The sequence below is a fragment of the Salvelinus alpinus genome, chromosome 23, assembly GCF_045679555.1.
Source record: "Salvelinus alpinus chromosome 23, SLU_Salpinus.1, whole genome shotgun sequence".
Classification (NCBI taxonomy): domain Eukaryota; kingdom Metazoa; phylum Chordata; class Actinopteri; order Salmoniformes; family Salmonidae; genus Salvelinus; species Salvelinus alpinus.
In genome coordinates this window covers 5,752,719-5,771,899 of record NC_092108.1, presented here as the reverse complement: position 1 = coordinate 5,771,899, position 19,181 = coordinate 5,752,719, and the positions used below count along the sequence as shown (strand labels likewise).

The window sequence follows — 19,181 nt, the reverse complement described above, 5'->3', positions numbered from 1 at the left end:
AATGGGCCAAAATACCAGCAACAGTGTGTGAAAAGCTTGTGAAGACTTACAGAAAACGTTTGACCTCTGTCATTGCCAACAAAGGGTATATAACAAAGTATTGAGATAAACTTTTGTTATTGACCAAATACTTATTTTCCACCATAATTTGCAAATAAATTCATAAAAAATCCTACAATGTGATTTTCCGGATTTTTTTTCTCATTTTGTCTGTCATAGTTGAAGTGTACCTATGATGAAAATTACAGGCCTCTCTCATCTTTTTAAGTGGGAGAACTTGCACAATTGGTGGCTGACTAAATACTTTTTTGCCCCACTGTATATACTGTCTTCTATTCTGGAAGAGAAAGGGCATTACAACTATCGCAGACGGTTACATCAATAATACTTTTGCCACGTTCGCACAGTTGAGGGAAGTTCGTACGAACTCCATCTGAGGACAAAAACCCGAATAAATCATCTGTACAAAAACATTGGTTACTATGCCTAACAATAATGGTTGCTATGCATACTACTGTAACAGTATTGCTTCCGTCCCTCTCCTCGTCCCTACCTGGCCTCGAACCAGGGACCCTTTGCACACATCAACAACAGCCACCCTCGAAGCATCGTTACCCATCGTGCCACAAAAGCCACGACCCTTGCAGAGCAAGGGGAACAACTACTTTGAGGTCTCAGAGCGAGTGACGTCACCCGATTGAAACGCTATTAGCGTGCACCACCGCTAACTAGCTAGCCATTTCACATCGGTTACACTCACCACCCTTTTGACCTCCTCCTTTTCCGCAGCAACCAGTGATCCGGGTCATGGCACCAATGTAACAGTATTGCTTCCGTCCATTTCACATCAGTTACACTACCTAGTAACGTCTTATCACTTAGCCAAGCTACAAACTCTGCAGTTGGAAGGTCTATGTTTTCATATACTTGCTATTGATATTTATTTAGATATATCCATGATAATAGTTGTTGCATGATTTCTCCTGGTTTCAGAAAAGTTCAAGTTTAGCCCAGGGTTAACAAATGTTTGTGGGAACACAGGCTAAGCTAGCCAAGGGCCAGTCTAGCCTGGTGGCTAAGAACAATTCAGTGTGAAAAAGCCTTTAGTAATTCCTTGCTTTTCTAAAGTCTACCAACCTTGCCAGCAGGAATGCCAGCTGAGATAGCTACTCTAACTTGATTGATAGGCTGAAATGGTAGCTAGTTATGAGGTTGGGAGGTTGGGCACCTATCTGGGCCAGTTAAAGCCAACTTCATAGAATTGCTAGGTTGCTAGTAGTATTACAGATAAACAATAACAACATCAACATTCAAACGTATACAGTACCAGTAAAAAAAAATTGGACACACCTACTTATTCAAAGCTTTAGTTTTTACTATTTTCTACATTGACCAAGGAGAGTGATGGAGTGCTGCATCAGATGACCTGGCCTCCACAATCAACCGACCATAAGCCATTTGAGATGGTTTGGGATGAGTTGGACCGCAGAGGGAAGGAAAAGCAGCCAACAAGTGCTCAGCATATGTGGGAACTCCTTCAAGACTGTTGCAAAAGCATTCCTCATGAAGCTGGTTGAGAGAATGCCAAGAGTGTGCAAAGCTGTCATGAAGAATCTCAAATATAAAATATATTTTGATTTGTTTAACACTTTTTTGGTTACTACATGATTCCATATGTGTTATTTCATAGTTTTGATGTCTCACTATTATTCTACAATGTAGAAAATAGTAAAAATAAAGAACAACCCTGGAATGAGTAGGTGTCCAAACTTCTGACTGGTACTGTATATAAGATTATATATATATATATATATATTTTTTTAAAGAGGACAAATCTGAGGGGGCACGTGCCCCTGTGCCCCATATCGGCATGACTACTGTCTCATATTCCTGATCAGTGTAAATGACCTTGAACCAATGTGGAATAGACGTTGAATTGATGTAAAAGTTATGGGCAGTGAAAAAGTGATGGGCAGCAGGCTGGGGGTAGAAATGGGTTAGGGTAGCTGGGGGGCAAAAAGGGTTAGGGGGCTAGGGGGCAAATAGGGTTAGGGGGCTGGGGGGCAAATAGGGTTAGGGGGCTGGGGGGCAAATAGGGTTAGGGGGCTGGGGGGCAAAAAGGGTTAGGGGGCTAGGGGGCAAATAGGGTTAGGGGGCTGGGGGGCAAATAGGGTTAGGGGGCTAGGGGGCAAATAGGGTTAGGGGGCTAGGGGGCAAAAAGGGTTAGGGTAGCTGGGGGGCAAAAAGGGTTAGGGGGGCTGGGGGGCAAAAAGGGTTAGGGTAGCTGGGGGGCAAATAGGGTTAGGGGGCTAGGGGGCAAAAAGGGTTAGGGTAGCTGGGGGGCAAAAAGGGTTAGGGTAGCTGGGGGGCAAAAAGGGTTAGGGGGGCTGGGGGGCAAAAAGGGTTAGGGTAGCTGGGGGGCAAAAAGGGTTAGGGTAGCTGGGGGGCAAAAAGGGTTAGGGGGGCTGGGGGGCAAAAAGGGTTAGGGTAGCTGGGGGGCAAAAAGGGTTAGGGTAGCTGGGGGGTAAAAAGGGTTAGGGTAGCTGGGGGGTAAAAAGGGTTAGGGTAGCTGGGGGGCAAAAAGGGTTAGGGGGGCTGGGGGGCAAAAAGGGTTAGGGGGCTAGGGGGCAAATAGGGTTAGGGTAGCTGGGGGGCAAAAAGGGTTAGGGTAGCTGGGGGGTAAAAAGGGTTAGGGTAGCTGGGGGGCAAAAAGGGTTAGGGGGCTGGGGGGCAAATAGGGTTAGGGTAGCTGGGGGGTAAAAAGGGTTAGGGTAGCTGGGGGGCAAAAAGGGTTAGGGTAGCTGGGGGGTAAAAAGGGTTAGGGTAGCTGGGGGGTAAAAAGGGTTAGGGGGCTGGGGGGCAAATAGGGTTAGGGTAGCTGGGGGGTAAAAAGGGTTAGGGTAGCTGGGGGGCAAAAAGGGTTAGGGGGCTGGGGGGCAAATAGGGTTAGGGTAGCTGGGGGGTAAAAAGGGTTAGGGTGGCTGGGGGGTAAAAAGGGTTAGGGCTCAATTCAACCCACTGTAGCTGATTCAGACAGGGCTCAACCCACTGTAACCGATTCAGACAGGGCACAATTCAACCCACTGTAGCCGATTCAGACAGGGCACAATTCAACCCATTGTAGCCGATTCAGACAGGGCTCAACCCACTGTAGCTGATTCAGACAGGGCACAATTCAACCCACTGTAGCCGATTCAGACAGGGCTCAATCCACTGGAGCCGATTCAGACAGCGTCTGGTGAAGGTATCTGACCTCACAGCAGTTCACAACACATTGTATAAGTGTATCGTATCACAGATGGAATCAGTTGGGCTCCCGAGTGGGGCAGCGGTCTGAGTCACGTCTTGCTTGTCCTATGTTGCTCTGTCTGTATGCTACGTCTTGCTTGTCCTATGTTGCTCTGCGTGTGCTCACTGCTCAACGATTGTCTATATTGTAATTGTTTTTAATAACCTGCCCAGGGACTGCGGTTGATAATTAGCCGGCTGGCTAAAACCGTCACTTTTACTGAAACGTTGATTAATGTGCAAATGTTCCTGTAAAAATAAATATAAACTCAAATAAACTCAAACACAAACTGGGTCATGGGTGAAAGCATTATGCACAGCAGACTACAGTAGCCTCCCACTGGGCACAGAGGTCAGTCACTTCAACATCTGCTTTGGATTTACATTTTGTTGAACACATGTGAATTAAATGTGAAATCAACCAACAAAATGGTCACCCGTCATTGGATTTTGGTTAAAAGTTGTGTAAAAAAAAAAAAAAAAAAAAAGATTAGATTGCCTTACGTTGATAACTTTTTGCAAATTCAATCAGTTTTCTATGCTGATTCAAAGTCATCACATTTTTGGGGGGTTGAAATGATATGGAAACAACGTTTATTCAACCAGTTTTTGCCCAGTTGGCTGAAATCCAGACCTGTTTTGTGCTATGACTCTACTCGTTGTTCTCTGTGCCACTGCCAAACCACAGCATGACAAGGACTGGCCAGGGGTGAATGTTAGCACAAACAGACTGGTACCCAGGCTAGACCTACAGATATGGGGGGAGACATAAATATGTACTGTAGATGCAAGCCTATGGGATTGTCCTTTGGACATTGTGTCTCTATTGGTACACTGTGTGGGTGGAGAGAGAGCATACATTGGTAGACTGGGTGGGTGGAGAGAGCATACATTGGTAGACTGGGTGGGTGGAGCGAGAGCATACATTGGTAGACTGGGTGGGTGGAGCGTTAGCATACCTGATTATACAGTCTTAAGTCCTAGCGGAGTTGGCATGAACTGAGAGCATACATGTACCTGATTCTACAGAGTAAAACACACCCCTGTACTCGTAGGGTTGCATCCCAAATGGCAGGGCCTGGTTAAAAAGTAGTGCACTATTCTAGGGGAAATCGGGTGACAATGGGGACACGGCTATAGAGTGGGTTGGTGAACAGCTTGTACAGTGTTAACTCCAGTACACTGCTGCGTCCGTAGGGGAGTTGACAGGACTGAGTAAAGAGACCAAAAGGGTAGACTATAAGAGGAGGATGTTGATGTTCACAGCTACTGTATCAGCACAGCGTTGAGTGAGGTAAGTTATACCTGAATCCACATTTACCTGTATGGAGCGGTAACACATTCGGACGTAAACCACCGCTGCACGTGCCGCATTAGATATTTCGTTATTTCAAAAAAAATTGTTAGGATTCTATGGCTCCTTATCTCAAAGCTTGTTTAAAAAAGCTAACTATATATTTTTTAATCAGCCATTGCGTTGGTGCAGTTGATTCATCTCTGTTTTGAGTTTCATTTCACTGCTCTCTCTCATCAGTGTAATTTTAGTCAGTTCTACATCAGTGTAGAATTAGTCAGTTCTCTCATCAGTGGAGATTTAGTCAGTTCTCTCATCAGTGTAGAATTAGTCAGTTCTCTCATCAGTGGAGAATTAGTCAGTTCTCTCATCAGTGGAGAATTAGTCAGTTCTCTCATCAGTGGAGATTTAGTCAGTTCTCTCATCAGTGTAGAATTAGTCAGTTCTCTCATCAGTGGAGAATTAGTCAGTTCTCTCATCAGTGGAGATTTAGTCAGTTCTCTCATCAGTGTAGAATTAGTCAGTTCTACATCAGTGGAGAATTAGTCAGTTCTACATCCGTGGAAAATTAGTCAGTTCTACATCCGTGGAGCTAAAATATAGTTAACTAATGATTATTATTTGACCATGCTTGTCACTTATGAACATTTTGAACATCTTGGCATAGTTCTGTTATAATCTCCACCCAGCACAGCCAGAAGAGGACTGGCCACCCCTCATAGCCTGGTTCCTCTCTAGGTTTCTTCCTAGGTTTTGGCCTTTCTAGGGAGTTTTTCCTAGCCACCGTGCTTCTACACCTGCATTGCTTGCTGTTTGGGGTTTTAGGCTGGGTGTCTGTACAGCACTTCGAGATATTAGCTGATGTGCGAAGGGCTATATAAAATAAACTTGATTTGATTTTGATTTGAATTAGTCAGTTCTACATCCGTGGAGAATTAGTCAGTTCTAAATCCATTGGAAAATTAGTCAGTTCTACATCCGTGGAAAATTAGTCAGTTCTACATCAGTGTAGAATTAGTCAGTTCTACATCCGTGGAGAATTAGTCAGTTCTACATCCGTGGAAAATTAGTCAGTTCTACATCAGTGGAGAATTAGTCAGATCTACATCAGTGTAGAATTAGTCAGTTTTCCATCCGTGTAGAATTAGTCAGTTCTACATCAGTGTAATTTTAGTCAGTTCTACATCCGTGTAGTTTTAGTCAGTTCTACATCAGCGTAGTTTTAGTCAGTTCTACATCCGTGTAGTTTTAGTCAGTTCTACATCAGCGTAGTTTTAGTCAGTTCTACATCACTGTAGTTTTAGTCAGTTCTACATCCGTGTAGTTTTAGTCAGTTCTACATCAGTGGAGAATTAGTCAGTTCTACATCAGTGGAGAATTAGTCAGTTCTTGCTTCTCTGATCGATATTTTTCCGTTTCCATGTTGTTTTACAGCGTTTCCTCAACGGCTGGTTGCTTACTCTTTCACCATACTCTATTTCTTGGGTTTGGTTCTCAGTATGAGTCATGAAAGCTATTTTGTTCAAGATCAAAGTGTATGGAAACGTGATAGAAATGATTTTCATTAGTCAATAAAATGTGCCTGAGTCTGGTGGTTAAGCCATCCAGATCCCATATACCACTGGGGATGTGGGTTCTAAGCCCATCTCAGCCATTCCTCTCTGTCTCCTTCTGTATATGTCTCCCCTCTACATTCTGACTATCACTGTTCATCAAACGATGAAATACAAAAAAGAATATACAGTATGTTATTTCAAACAAAATGCAGTGAACTGTATGTATGTCTCGCTGCACAGCATAATCCACAAAAAGGGTTCACACAACATTGGTTTATCAATGTATATTCGGGAATATTTATTTTTCTCTCGCAATGTTTACAAATCACTGCCTGTTCCCTCTTCTCAGGTTCCCACATACAAACCAGCAAGATGAAGACGGTGATGTTGGCTGTGGCTCTGGCCCTGCTGTTGGCTAGTGGTGGGTCTGTCACTAATTAACTACTGAGAAAACACTGTCTTCTAACCCCTTCTGTACTGTGGTGCTGAGTAAGGCTCTGGAACGGTCTCATATGTAGCGTTCGTGACATGTCGGGAAACTAGAAAACTCTGAATTTTCAACTTGGTAATTCCTTGTAGAAAGATGATACCCCAGTTTCCCAGTTTGGAAAAGTATTAGAATCAACCAATAGGGAGCTCTACGCAATAACATATGTTTAATTTTATCTCAGAGGATCAGAGTTTTCCGACTTGTCATGAATGCAGCATTATAGTGTTGCGAAATTCTGGTAACTTTTCTAAAACTCTCAGTGTGATTTCCCTCCTTGCTTTTCACCTACCGAATCCTTCAACTGGGCTATTTCTGAAAAACCTGGGAACTTTGCCAAAGCTGCGGGAAGTAGGGGTGCTGAGGGCGCTGCAGTATATATTATTGGTTTCCCCTCCAAAAGTAGTGCACTGGGCATTTATTAGTATTAACGGACCGGTATAGACGTCTGTAGCGCGGGAAAAACATTTGTTTTTCAGCATCTCAGAACAGTATCTTGCAGAATTCAATAGTTGGAATTGTAAGAGTTGTTCCCCTCTCCCTTTCTCTGTGATTGACCGTCAGGTGTAAATAAGAATTTGTTCTTAACTGACTTGCCTAGTTAAATAAAGTTTAAATTGAAAAAAAATCCAGACAGAACAAAACACTGTCCTCAAACACTTATATCAAAAGTGGTGTGATGATGTGGTGTGATGATGTGGTGATGATGTGGTGATGTGATGATGATGTGATGATGATGTGGTGATGTGATGTGGTGATGTGATGATGATGTGGTGAGGTGATGATGTGGTGATGTGATGATGATGATGATGTGATGTGGTGACGTGATGATGTGGTGATGTGGTGATGTGATGAGGTGATGATGTGGTGATGTGGTGATGTGATGATGTGATGTGGTGATGTGATGATGTGGTGACGTGATGATGTGATGATGTGGTGATGTGATGATGTGATGAGGTGATGATGTGATGTGGTGATGTGATGATGATGTGATGATGTGGTGATGTGATGATGTGGTGATGTGATGATGTGGTGATGATGTGAGGTGGTGATGTGATGATGTGGTGATGTGATGATGAGGTGATGATGTGGTGATGTGATGTGATGATGTGTTGATGATGTGGTGATATGTTGATGTTTTGATGTGCCGTAGCTCAGTTGGTAGACCATGGTGCTTGCAATGCCAGAAAAGTGGGTTGGATTCCCGGGACCACCCATATTTAAAATCTATGCACACACTTGTAATTCACTTTGGCTAAAAGTGTCTGCTAAGATGGTATATATATGATGAGGCTCAGTGGGTCGAGCATGGCTCTTGCCATGTTAGGGTTGTGAGTTCGATTCCCCACAGGGGACCAATGTGAAAACGTATGCACTCACAACTCTAAACTGCTCTGGATAAGAGCGTCTGCTAAAATAGAAAAGGAATGAATAGACCAACTCAGTTTTTCCTCATAGAAATAAGTTGAATTTGCAAAGTATTTCAAGAAACTGGAAATCACATCAAGCAAGTCTTTTTATATTCCACAAGTATTATCAGATTAACTGTTTAGTACAGATAATTATCAGACTCCAGTTACAGATGCTGATAAAAAATTCAAATACATTTAGATAAAATTTTTGTCACAAAAGTAGTGCACTGGGCCTTGACTAGTCCTGGGGCTTGACTAGTCCTGGGCCTTGACTAGTCCTGGTGCTTGACTAGTCCTGGTGCTTGACTAGTCCTGGTGCTTGACTAGTCCTGGGCCTTGACTAGTCCTGGTGCCTTGACTAGTCCTGGGCCTTGACTAGTCCTGGGCCTTGACTAGTAATGGGCCTTGACTAGTCCTGGGCTTTGACTAGTCCTGGGGCTTGACTAGTCCTAGGCCTTGACTAGTCCTGGGCCTTGACTAGTCCTGGGCCTTGACTAGTCCTGGATCTTGACTAGTCCTGGGCCTTGACTAGTCCTGGGGCTTGACTAGTCCTGGGCCTTGACTAGTCCTGGGCCTTGACTAGTCCTGGGCCTTGACTAGTCCTGGTGCTTGACTAGTCCTGGGCCTTGACTAGTCCTGGGCCTTGACTAGTCCTGGGCCTTGACTAGTCCTGGGCCTTGACTAGTCCTGGGGCTTGACTAGTCCTAGGCCTTGACTAGTCCTGGGGCTTGACTAGTTCTGGGGCTTGACTAGTCCTGGTGCTTGACTAGTCCTGGGGCTTGACTAGTCCTGGGGCTTGACTAGTCCTAGGCCTTGACTAGTCCTGGGGCTTGACTAGTTCTGGGGCTTGACTAGTCCTGGTGCTTGACTAGTCCTGGTGCTTGACTAGTCCTGCATTAGCTTACCAATATATAGACATCTTCAGCGCTGGCAATTTTTTCTCTCTCCTGTATAGTAAAATAAAATATCACACCTCCAAACTAGCTCCAGCGGCTTTGAAAGTTGCAACCCTAGTATTTTACCCATGAGTCCCTGAACGATATGACTACCATCTGGCCAATATACTGTAGTGTTGCTATTGCGTGATTATAATTCTGTGGTCCTAACACAATGCTGTGGTGTGGGTGTGTTCTACTGTTCCTATGACGTTGCTATAACTGTGACGTCCTAACACAGCGCTGTGTTGTCTCCTAGGTGAAGCCCTGGACTGTCTGCGCTGTGTGCCAACTAAGGCAGGAAGAGACTGTGAGGTGACAGTAGAAACCTGCCCTCCAGAGAAGGAAGGCTGTGCAGCTGCCAGGTTCCTCAGAGCACCGTGTAAGTAATGTTACTGACCCAGGTTCAAGACCTGGGTCTCCAGACTATGTTAGCCCGCTGAGCTAAACACTAATTATTTAAAAAGAGACTTGAAAAAGAGTAATGTTGATGCTAGATTACTTGAAAAACAGCATTGGATGTCATGTCCCACAAAGTTCTGTGCCAGTATTCACAAATTCTCAGAGTGGTGTAGATTTATATCATAATGAATAAGACTATATGGACTCACAATCAGCACTCCTGCTCTAAGACACCTTGTGGAACCTGCAACAAAAATATATATAAATATAATGCTGGTCTGGCCTGTTTTATTCTCAGAGGAGATGCAGGCCCTGGTTTGAATTATCAAGAATAAAAAGGTTTTTAATACAGATTATAGTCAACCGTTAACACCTATCACATAGTAACTTAACATTGTTCTGTATTTTCTCTCTCAGTTGGCCATTTCCAGAGATGCATGGACCTGTCGGGCTGTAAGCTGTTCCAAACCAACGCTTACATCAACATGAAGTGCTGTGGCACTGACAAGTGCAACACATTCTAGAATCTATATACTGGTTCATGTTCTAGAATATATATACTGGTTCACGTTCTAGAATCTATATACTGGTTCACGTTCTAGAATCTATATACTGGTTCACGTTCTAGAATCTATATACTGGTTCACGTTCTAGAATCTATATACTGGTTCACGTTCTAGAATCTATTACTGGTTCACGTTCTAGAATCTATATACTGGTTCACATTCTAGAATCTATATACTGGTTAACATTCTAGAATCTATTTACTGGTTCACGTTCTAGAATCTATATACTGGTTCACATTCTAGAATCTATATACTGGTTAACGTTCTAGACCAGGGGTATTCACATGCTTCCCTGGAGGTCTGGAGTACTGTTGGTTTTCTGTTCTACCTGGTAATTCATTGTTCCCACCTGGTGTCTAAATCAGTCACTGATTAGAAATGAAATAAATAAAAAAACAGTGGAACTGGCTTTGAGGTCGAGATTTGGATTTAAGGGTTCTATCTACACCCATATTGCTCTAGTTTATAACATCCTGATTCAGTTCATTGAAGAGAGGAGGTAGAGCATCCACCAGGCAAACCATCACATCAACCACCAGAACATCAACCATCACAACATCAAGCACCACATCAACCATCACAACATCAACCATCACATCAACAACTGTCACATCAACCATCGCAACATCAACCATCGCAACATCAACCATTGCAACATTAACCATCACATCAACAACTGTCACATCAACCATCACAACATCAACCATCACATCAACAACTGTCACATCAACCATCGCAACATCAACCATCACAACATCAACCATCACAACATCACCGTCACATCAACCATCACAACCATCACAACATCAACCATCACAACATCAACCATCGCAACATTAACCATCACAACATCAACCATCACAACATCAACCACCAGAACATCAACCATAACAACATCAACCATCACAACCGTCACAACATCACAACATTAACCATCACAACCATCAACCATCACATCAACCATCGCAACATCAACCATCACATCAACCAGCACAACATCAACCATCGCAACATCAACCATCACAACATCAACCATCACAACCATCAACCATCACAACATCAACCATCACAACCATCACAACATCAACCAGCACAACATCAACAACATCAACCATCACAACCGTCACATCAACTATCACAAAATCAACCATCGCAACATCAACCATCACATCAACCACTCAAATATGCTTGATATTTATCAACAAACGTGAATAATTATTCGACTTGAAATAAACCAAAACCTTGAATCCCTTGGTAGTTAAAATCTTTTTTTCAAAATGATTGAATCTGAGCAAAGTGTATCAATCAGGAATTACAGGAATTATACAACAAACATTTCTGAAATAAAGAATCACTTTTTGCTTTAATGATTACAATCAAAAAACACTTTTGTACAACATTAGAAAATACGATGCAGATATTTTGTCTGACAAAAACAGCTATGGGGGGTGGGGACACATCTGACTGACAACGATGGGGGGGAAATGAAGTAGACAAAGAGCTGTGTATTAGAGGGACAGAGGAACAGATACTAATGCATCAGAAATGACTAAAGAGCAACTCTTAACTTCCACATAAATTGAATGTTCACTTAGTCATGCATTGATGTCAATGGGAGACGAGGTGAAAATTTGACTTAAGGAAGTTAGGATTCTCCCTGAAGTTTATTGGAAGATTTCCTATTAGTTTTAGTGATGTACTACGGATTGACAATGACAACAATGACAGAGCCCAGCTAGCACACAACGTTCTGAGAACGTTTCTTAGTGCTTGGTGAGAGTGTGGTTGTCCTATGGTTATTTTGCATACAACCTTCCCACAACGTTCTGAGAATAGTGCAGGGTAGTTGATTGGCTATGGAACATTCTCAGCACAATTATGGAACTTCGAAAAATGACATTTTCTTGGTATTTCATTACTTTAACAGAACGTTTCCTAAAATGTCAAACATGATTTACATCTCATTTCAATTTTGGTAATGTTCTAGAAACTTTCTCCAACTGGTTTGACATTTTAAAATAGTTCAGAGAAGGTTAAGAAACAACGTTCTTCTGTGGGAACTTCAGTATAACGTTTCCTACAGGTGTCCTCGTTACAGGTGGCCTCGTTACAGGTGTCCTCGTTGGTTTTATTTAAAGTCATGTTCTCAAATTGTTCCCGAAAGTTCCATAAAAACCACAGAAAACTTTAGTAACGTTCAGAGAATGTTCTAAGAATGTTATTTAAAAACATACATTCCCTTTCTCTGCGTCAACACAACTCTCTCTATCCTGTATCTTGTTAAGTGTGATCAGGTGTGTAGTCCACGCCCACTAATTAACCACACCTGATCATAATGAGTGTCTGTTTACATTTGAAACGGGGTCTGTTTGAATACACTAAAATTAACAGCTTAGTATGCGTAAAAATAACATTGCATGTTAGCTCCATCCTGTTGGCACAGTGGACTAATTCCATGGTTAGAGTTATGCGAAGAGAAAACAATCATCCATTAAATAAAAATATTAAAAAACACAATTCAATAGAAGGGAATGTTTTGTCTTCATATTATCTCTAATATGAGGAGGTTGAATATATCTCTGATCTTCCATAGTCACCCTTCCACCATAAAGCCAGAATGGACACCTGTGCAGCCCCATGTGAGAAGCCAGACATAGTATTCTGATACATCTTTATGAGAAACAGGAGTCTGATCTACCATCCTGACTGCTGAAACTTTTGCAAGATCAGGATGGTCAAACAAGGCTACAGAAACAGCCCCTAAACCCTACCCCCTGGATACTAGGGGCTAAGAGAAGTGACTAGGGGGGTAAGGGTCTAGGGGTTATTTCTGGACGTGGCTCTCAGTTTCGCATCAGGGCTGAGCACAGAACAGATGAGAAGTGGATTGTGGGAAATGTACAGCATGACAGCCACTCACCCTTTCATGACAAACAGACATACTGAAAAATAAACTGTTGGTGAGTTGACAGTTGAAGACTGTTGAAGAGAGTTGAAGAGAGTTGAAGACAGTTGAAGAGAGTTGAAGACAGTTGAAGGCAGTTGAAGAGAGTTGAAGGGAGTTGAAGACAGTTGAAGAGAGTTGAAGACAGTTGAAGACAGTTGAAGACAGTTGAAGACAGTTGAAAACAGTTGAAGAGAGTTGAAGACAGTTGAAGAGAGTTGAAGAGAGTTGAAGGCAGTTGAAGAGAGTTGAAGACAGTTGAAGAGAGTTGAAGGCAGTTGAAGAGAGTTGAAGACAGTTGAAGAGAGTTGAAGACAGCTGAAGAGAGTTGAAGAGAGTTGAAGGCAGTTGAAGGCAGTTGAAGAGAGTTGAAGACAGTTGAAGAGAGTTGAAGACAGCTGAAGAGAGTTGAAGACAGTTGAAGAGAGTTGAAGGCAGTTGAAGAGAGTTGAAGACAGTTGAAGAGAGTTGAAGACAGCTGAAGAGAGTTGAAGACAGTTGAAGAGAGTTGAAGGCAGTTGAAGAGAGTTGAAGACAGTTGAAGAGAGTTGAAGACAGTTGAAGAGAGTTGAAGACAGTTGAAGAGAGTTGAAGACAGTTGAAGAGAGTTGAAGACAGCTGAAGAGAGTTGAAGGCAGTTGAAGGGAGTTGAAGACAGTTGAAGAGAGTTGAAGACAGTTGAAGAGAGTTGAAGACAGCTGAAGAGAGTTGAAGACAGCTGAAGACAGTTGAAGACAGTTGAAGAGAGTTGAAGACAGTTGAAGAGAGCTGAAGACAGTTGAAGAGTAGTAGTTGTACTGGCAGGAAGCCTTCAAGTAACGGGATATCCCAGTGCAGTGTTCGGTTCTCTGTTCTGATTGGTTGGCAGCTCTACATCAAGGAGCAGGAAGTCTTCCCTGGTTGGACGCCGCCTTCCAGCTTCTCCGCCTCCAGGATCATCCTCTTGAACACCTCCACCGCTGTCTGAGACACACACACACACACACACACACACACACACACACACACACACACACACACACACACACACACACACACACACACACACACACACACACACACACACACACACAGATTAGAATGTAACACCTCCACTGCCGTCTGAGACACACACACACACACACACACACACACACACACACACACACACACACACACACACACACACACACACACACACACACACACACACACACACACACACACACACACACACACACAGATTAGAATGTAACACCTCCACTGCCGTCTGAGACACACACACACACACAATAGAACAGACTAAAGCAGACTAGAACATACTAGACTAGAATAGAGGCTACTTTACTATCTACTATGACACAGCCGTCTGACAGAGAGAGAGAGAGAGAGAGAGAGAGAGAGAGATAGAGAGAGAGAGAGAGAGAGAGAGAGAGAGAGAGAGAGAGAGAGAGAGAGAGAGAGAGAGAGAGAGAGAGAGAGAGAGAGAGAGAGAGAGAGAAAGAGAGAGAGAGAGAGAGAGAGAGAGAAAGAAAGAGAGAGAGAGAGACTGAACAGTGCTGTAACATCTCTGGGCTGGAATGGTTCCTTTCAATAGTGGGGAGAGCTGAGCTGCCCCCTGCTGTAGAGGACAGAGTACTGCACTAGAGGCCTGTAGACTCCCAAGCTCAGTGGCTATAGCACTGTTTGTTTAAACCTGGTCCTAGGGACCCAAATAGATGCATATTTTGTAGTCTACACACCTGATTCCACTAATCAAAGGTTTGACGATGAGTTGATTAGTGCAAGGGCTTTTGGTCCATGGCGGGGCTGTTCAATGTCAGTCATGGAGGGCTCAAACACTCCTTCTGGTTTTCATCATCTCCTACTAATCAGGGACTAATTCAGACCTGGGACACCAAACAAGTACCAGAAGTGTTTTGTGCCTCCAGGCCCTGTTCTATTGTAGAGGCATGTGTTCTAGGTGTTTTCACCTGGTTCTCTTTGGCTGAGGATTCCATGAAGGCAGCGTTCCAGGATTCTGCTAGTGACTTCCCTTCCTCACAGCGGATCACCCTGGAATACAAAGAGACATCGCACCAATCAGACACCACAGGTTAGGAGATGGAGTCTCTGTATGACTTCCTCACAGCGGATCACCCTGGAATACAAAGAGACATCGCACCAATCAGACACCACGGGTTAGGTAGGAGATGGAGTCTCTATATGACTTCCTCACAGCGGATCACCCTGGAATACAAAGAGACATCGCACCAATCAGACACCACGGGTTAGGTAGGAGATGGAGTCTCTATATGACTTCCTCACAGCGGATCACCCTGGAATACAAAGAGACATCGCACCAATCAGACACCACGGGTTAGGTAGGAGATGGAGTCTCTGTATGACTTCCCTCCAAACCTGACAGCGACAGGATATAATGCCTTATAAAGGAAAGGGAAGTAGGATACCTAGTCAGTTGTACAACTGAATGTATTCAACTGAAATGTGTCTTCTGCATTTAACCCAACCCCTCTGAATCAGAGTGGTGTTGTATTTGTGTGTGAGTGTGAGTATGTGTGTGTGTGTGACAGTATCTACGTATGTTAGTAAGGAACATACCTTTCCATGTGCAGGTCGTTCTTATTTCCCACCAACATAATAGGTACTCTGTAGAGAAACACAAAACCACATGTTGTATCCCATGTATCCAAAACAAAACCACATGTTGTATCCCATGTATCCAAGACAAAACCACATGTTGTATCCCATGTATCCAAGACAAAACCACATGTTGTATCCCATGTATCCAGGACAAAACCACATGTTGTATCCCATGTTTCCAGGACAAAACCACATGTTGTATCCCATGTTTCCAGGACAAAACCACATGTTGTATCCCATGTATCCAGAACAAAACCACATGTTGTATCCCATGTTTCCAGGACAAAACCACATGTTGTATCCCATGTATCCAGGACAAAACCACATGTTGTATCCCATGTATCCAAAACAAAACCACATGTTGTATCCCATGTATCCAAAACAAAACCACATGTTGTATCCCATGTATCCAAGACAAAACCACATGTTGTATCCCATGTATCCAAGACAAAACCACATGTTGTATCCCATGTATCCAAGACAAAACCACATGTTGTATCCCATGTATCCAAGACAAAACCACATGTTGTATCCCATGTATCCAAGACAAAACCACATGTTGTATCTCATGTATCCAAGACAAAACCACATGTTGTATCCCATGTATCCAAGACAAAACCACATGTTGTATCCCATGTATCCAGGACAAAACCACATGTTGTATCCCATGTATCCAGGACAAAACCACATGTTGTATCTCATGTATCCAAGACAAAACCACATGTTGTATCCCATGTATCCAGAACAAAACCACATGTTGTATCCCATGTATCCAAAACAAAACCACATGTTGTATCCCATGTATCCAAGACAAAACCACATGTTGTATCCCATGTATCCAAGACAAAACCACATGTTGTATCCCATGTATCCAGGACAAAACCACATGTTGTATCCCATGTATCCAAGACAAAACCACATGTTGTATCCCATGTATCCAAGACAAAACCACATGTTGTATCCCATGTATCCAAGACAAAACCACATGTTGTATCCCATGTATCCAAGACAAAACCACATGTTGTATCCCATGTATCCAGGACAAAACAACATGTTGTATCTCATGTATCCAAGACAAAACCACATGTTGTATCCCATGTATCCAAGACAAAACCACATGTTGTATCCCATGTATCCAAGACAAAACCACATGTTGTATCCCATGTATCCAAGACAAAACCACATGTTGTATCTCATGTATCCAAGACAAAACCACATGTTGTATCCCATGTATCCAAGACAAAACCACATGTTGTATCCCATGTATCCAGGACAAAACCACATGTTGTATCCCATGTATCCAGGACAAAACCACATGTTGTATCTCATGTATCCAAGACAAAACCACATGTTGTATCCCATGTATCCAGAACAAAACCACATGTTGTATCCCATGTATCCAAGACAAAACCACATGTTGTATCCCATGTATCCAGAACAAAACCACATGTTGTATCCCATGTATCCAAGACAAAACCACATGTTGTATCCCATGTATCCAGGACAAAACCACATGTTGTATCTCATGTATCCAAGACAAAACCACATGTTGTATCCCATGTATCCAAGACAAAACCACATGTTGTATCCCATGTATCCAGGACAAAACCACATGTTGTATCCCATGTATCCAGAACAAAACCACATGTTGTATCCCATGTATCCAAGACAAAACCACATGTTGTATCCCATGTATCCAAGACAAAACCACATGTTGTATCCCATGTATCCAAGACAAAACCACATGTTGTATCCCATGTATCCAGGACAAAACCACATGTTGTATCTCATGTATCCAAGACAAAACCACATGTTGTATCCCATGTATCCAAGACAAAACCACATGTTGTATCCCATGTATCCAAGACAAAACCACATGTTGTATCCCATGTATCCAAGACAAAACCACATGTTGTATCTCATGTATCCAAGACAAAACCACATGTTGTATCCCATGTATCCAAGACAAAACCACATGTTGTATCCCATGTATCCAGGACAAAACCACATGTTGTATCCCATGTATCCAGGACAAAACCACATGTTGTATCTCATGTATCCAAGACAAAACCACATGTTGTATCCCATGTATCCAGAACAAAACCACATGTTGTATCCCATGTATCCAAGACAAAACCACATGTTGTATCCCATGTATCCAGAACAAAACCACATGTTGTATCCCATGTATCCAAGACAAAACCACATGTTGTATCCCATGTATCCAGGACAAAACCACATGTTGTATCTCATGTATCCAAGACAAAACCACATGTTGTATCCCATGTATCCAAGACAAAACCACATGTTGTATCCCATGTATCCAAGACAAAACCACATGTTGTATCCCATGTATCCAAGACAAAACCACATGTTGTATCTCATGTATCCAAGACAAAACCACATGTTGTATCCCATGTATCCAAGACAAAACCACATGTTGTATCCCATGTATCCAGGACAAAACCACATGTTGTATCCCATGTATCCAGGACAAAACCACATGTTGTATCTCATGTATCCAAGACAAAACCACATGTTGTATCCCATGTATCCAGAACAAAACCACATGTTGTATCCCATGTATCCAAGACAAAACCACATGTTGTATCCCATGTATCCAGAACAAAACCACATGTTGTATCCCATGTATCCAAGACAAAACCACATGTTGTATCCCATGTATCCAGGACAAAACCACATGTTGTATCTCATGTATCCAAGACAAAACCACATGTTGTATCCCATGTATCCAAGACAAAACCACATGTTGTATCCCATGTATCCAGGACAAAACCACATGTTGTATCCCATGTATCCAGAACAAAACCACATGTTGTATCCCATGTATCCAAGACAAAACCACATGTTGTATCCCATGTATCCAAGACAAAACCACATGTTGTATCCCATGTATCCAAGACAAAACCACATGTTGTATCCCATGTATCCAGGACAAAACCACATGTTGTATCTCATGTATCCAAGACAAAACCACATGTTGTATCCCATGTATCCAAGACAAAACCACATGTTGTATCCCATGTATCCAAGACAAAACCACATGTTGTATCCCATGTATCCAAGACAAAACCACATGTTGTATCTCATGTATCCAAGACAAAACCACATGTTGTATCCCATGTATCCAAGACAAAACCACATGTTGTATCCCATGTATCCAGGACAAAACCACATGTTGTATCCCATGTATCCAGGACAAAACCACATGTTGTATCTCATGTATCCAAGACAAAACCACATGTTGTATCCCATGTATCCAGAACAAAACCACATGTTGTATCCCATGTATCCAAGACAAAACCACATGTTGTATCCCATGTATCCAGAACAAAACCACATGTTGTATCCCATGTATCCAAGACAAAACCACATGTTGTATCCCATGTATCCAGGACAAAACCACATGTTGTATCTCATGTATCCAAGACAAAACCACATGTTGTATCCCATGTATCCAAGACAAAACCACATGTTGTATCCCATGTATCCAGGACAAAACCACATGTTGTATCCCATGTATCCAGAACAAAACCACATGTTGTATCCCATGTATCCAAGACAAAACCACATGTTGTATCCCATGTATCCAAGACAAAACCACATGTTGTATCCCATGTATCCAGAACAAAACCACATGTTGTATCCCATGTA

At 42.6% G+C, this 19,181-nt stretch overlaps 1 protein-coding gene across 3 annotated transcripts in view; it reads right to left on the bottom strand.

Annotated features, from left to right (window-relative positions):
* Positions 1-9,934: 9,934 nt before the first annotated feature.
* Positions 9,935-19,181, bottom strand: part of LOC139550109 (GTP-binding protein Rheb-like) — a 42,871-nt gene continuing 33,624 nt past the window's right edge. For all 3 annotated transcript variants that reach the window (XM_071360743.1, XM_071360741.1, XM_071360742.1), the window contains 3 exons: positions 15,465-15,512; positions 14,837-14,918; positions 9,935-13,847 (listed from right to left, as the gene is read on the bottom strand). In XM_071360743.1, coding sequence (XP_071216844.1) covers positions 13,755-13,847; positions 14,837-14,918; positions 15,465-15,512 — 223 coding nt within the window. In that variant the 3' untranslated portion in view covers positions 9,935-13,754. The remainder of the gene's footprint in view (positions 13,848-14,836; positions 14,919-15,464; positions 15,513-19,181) is intronic.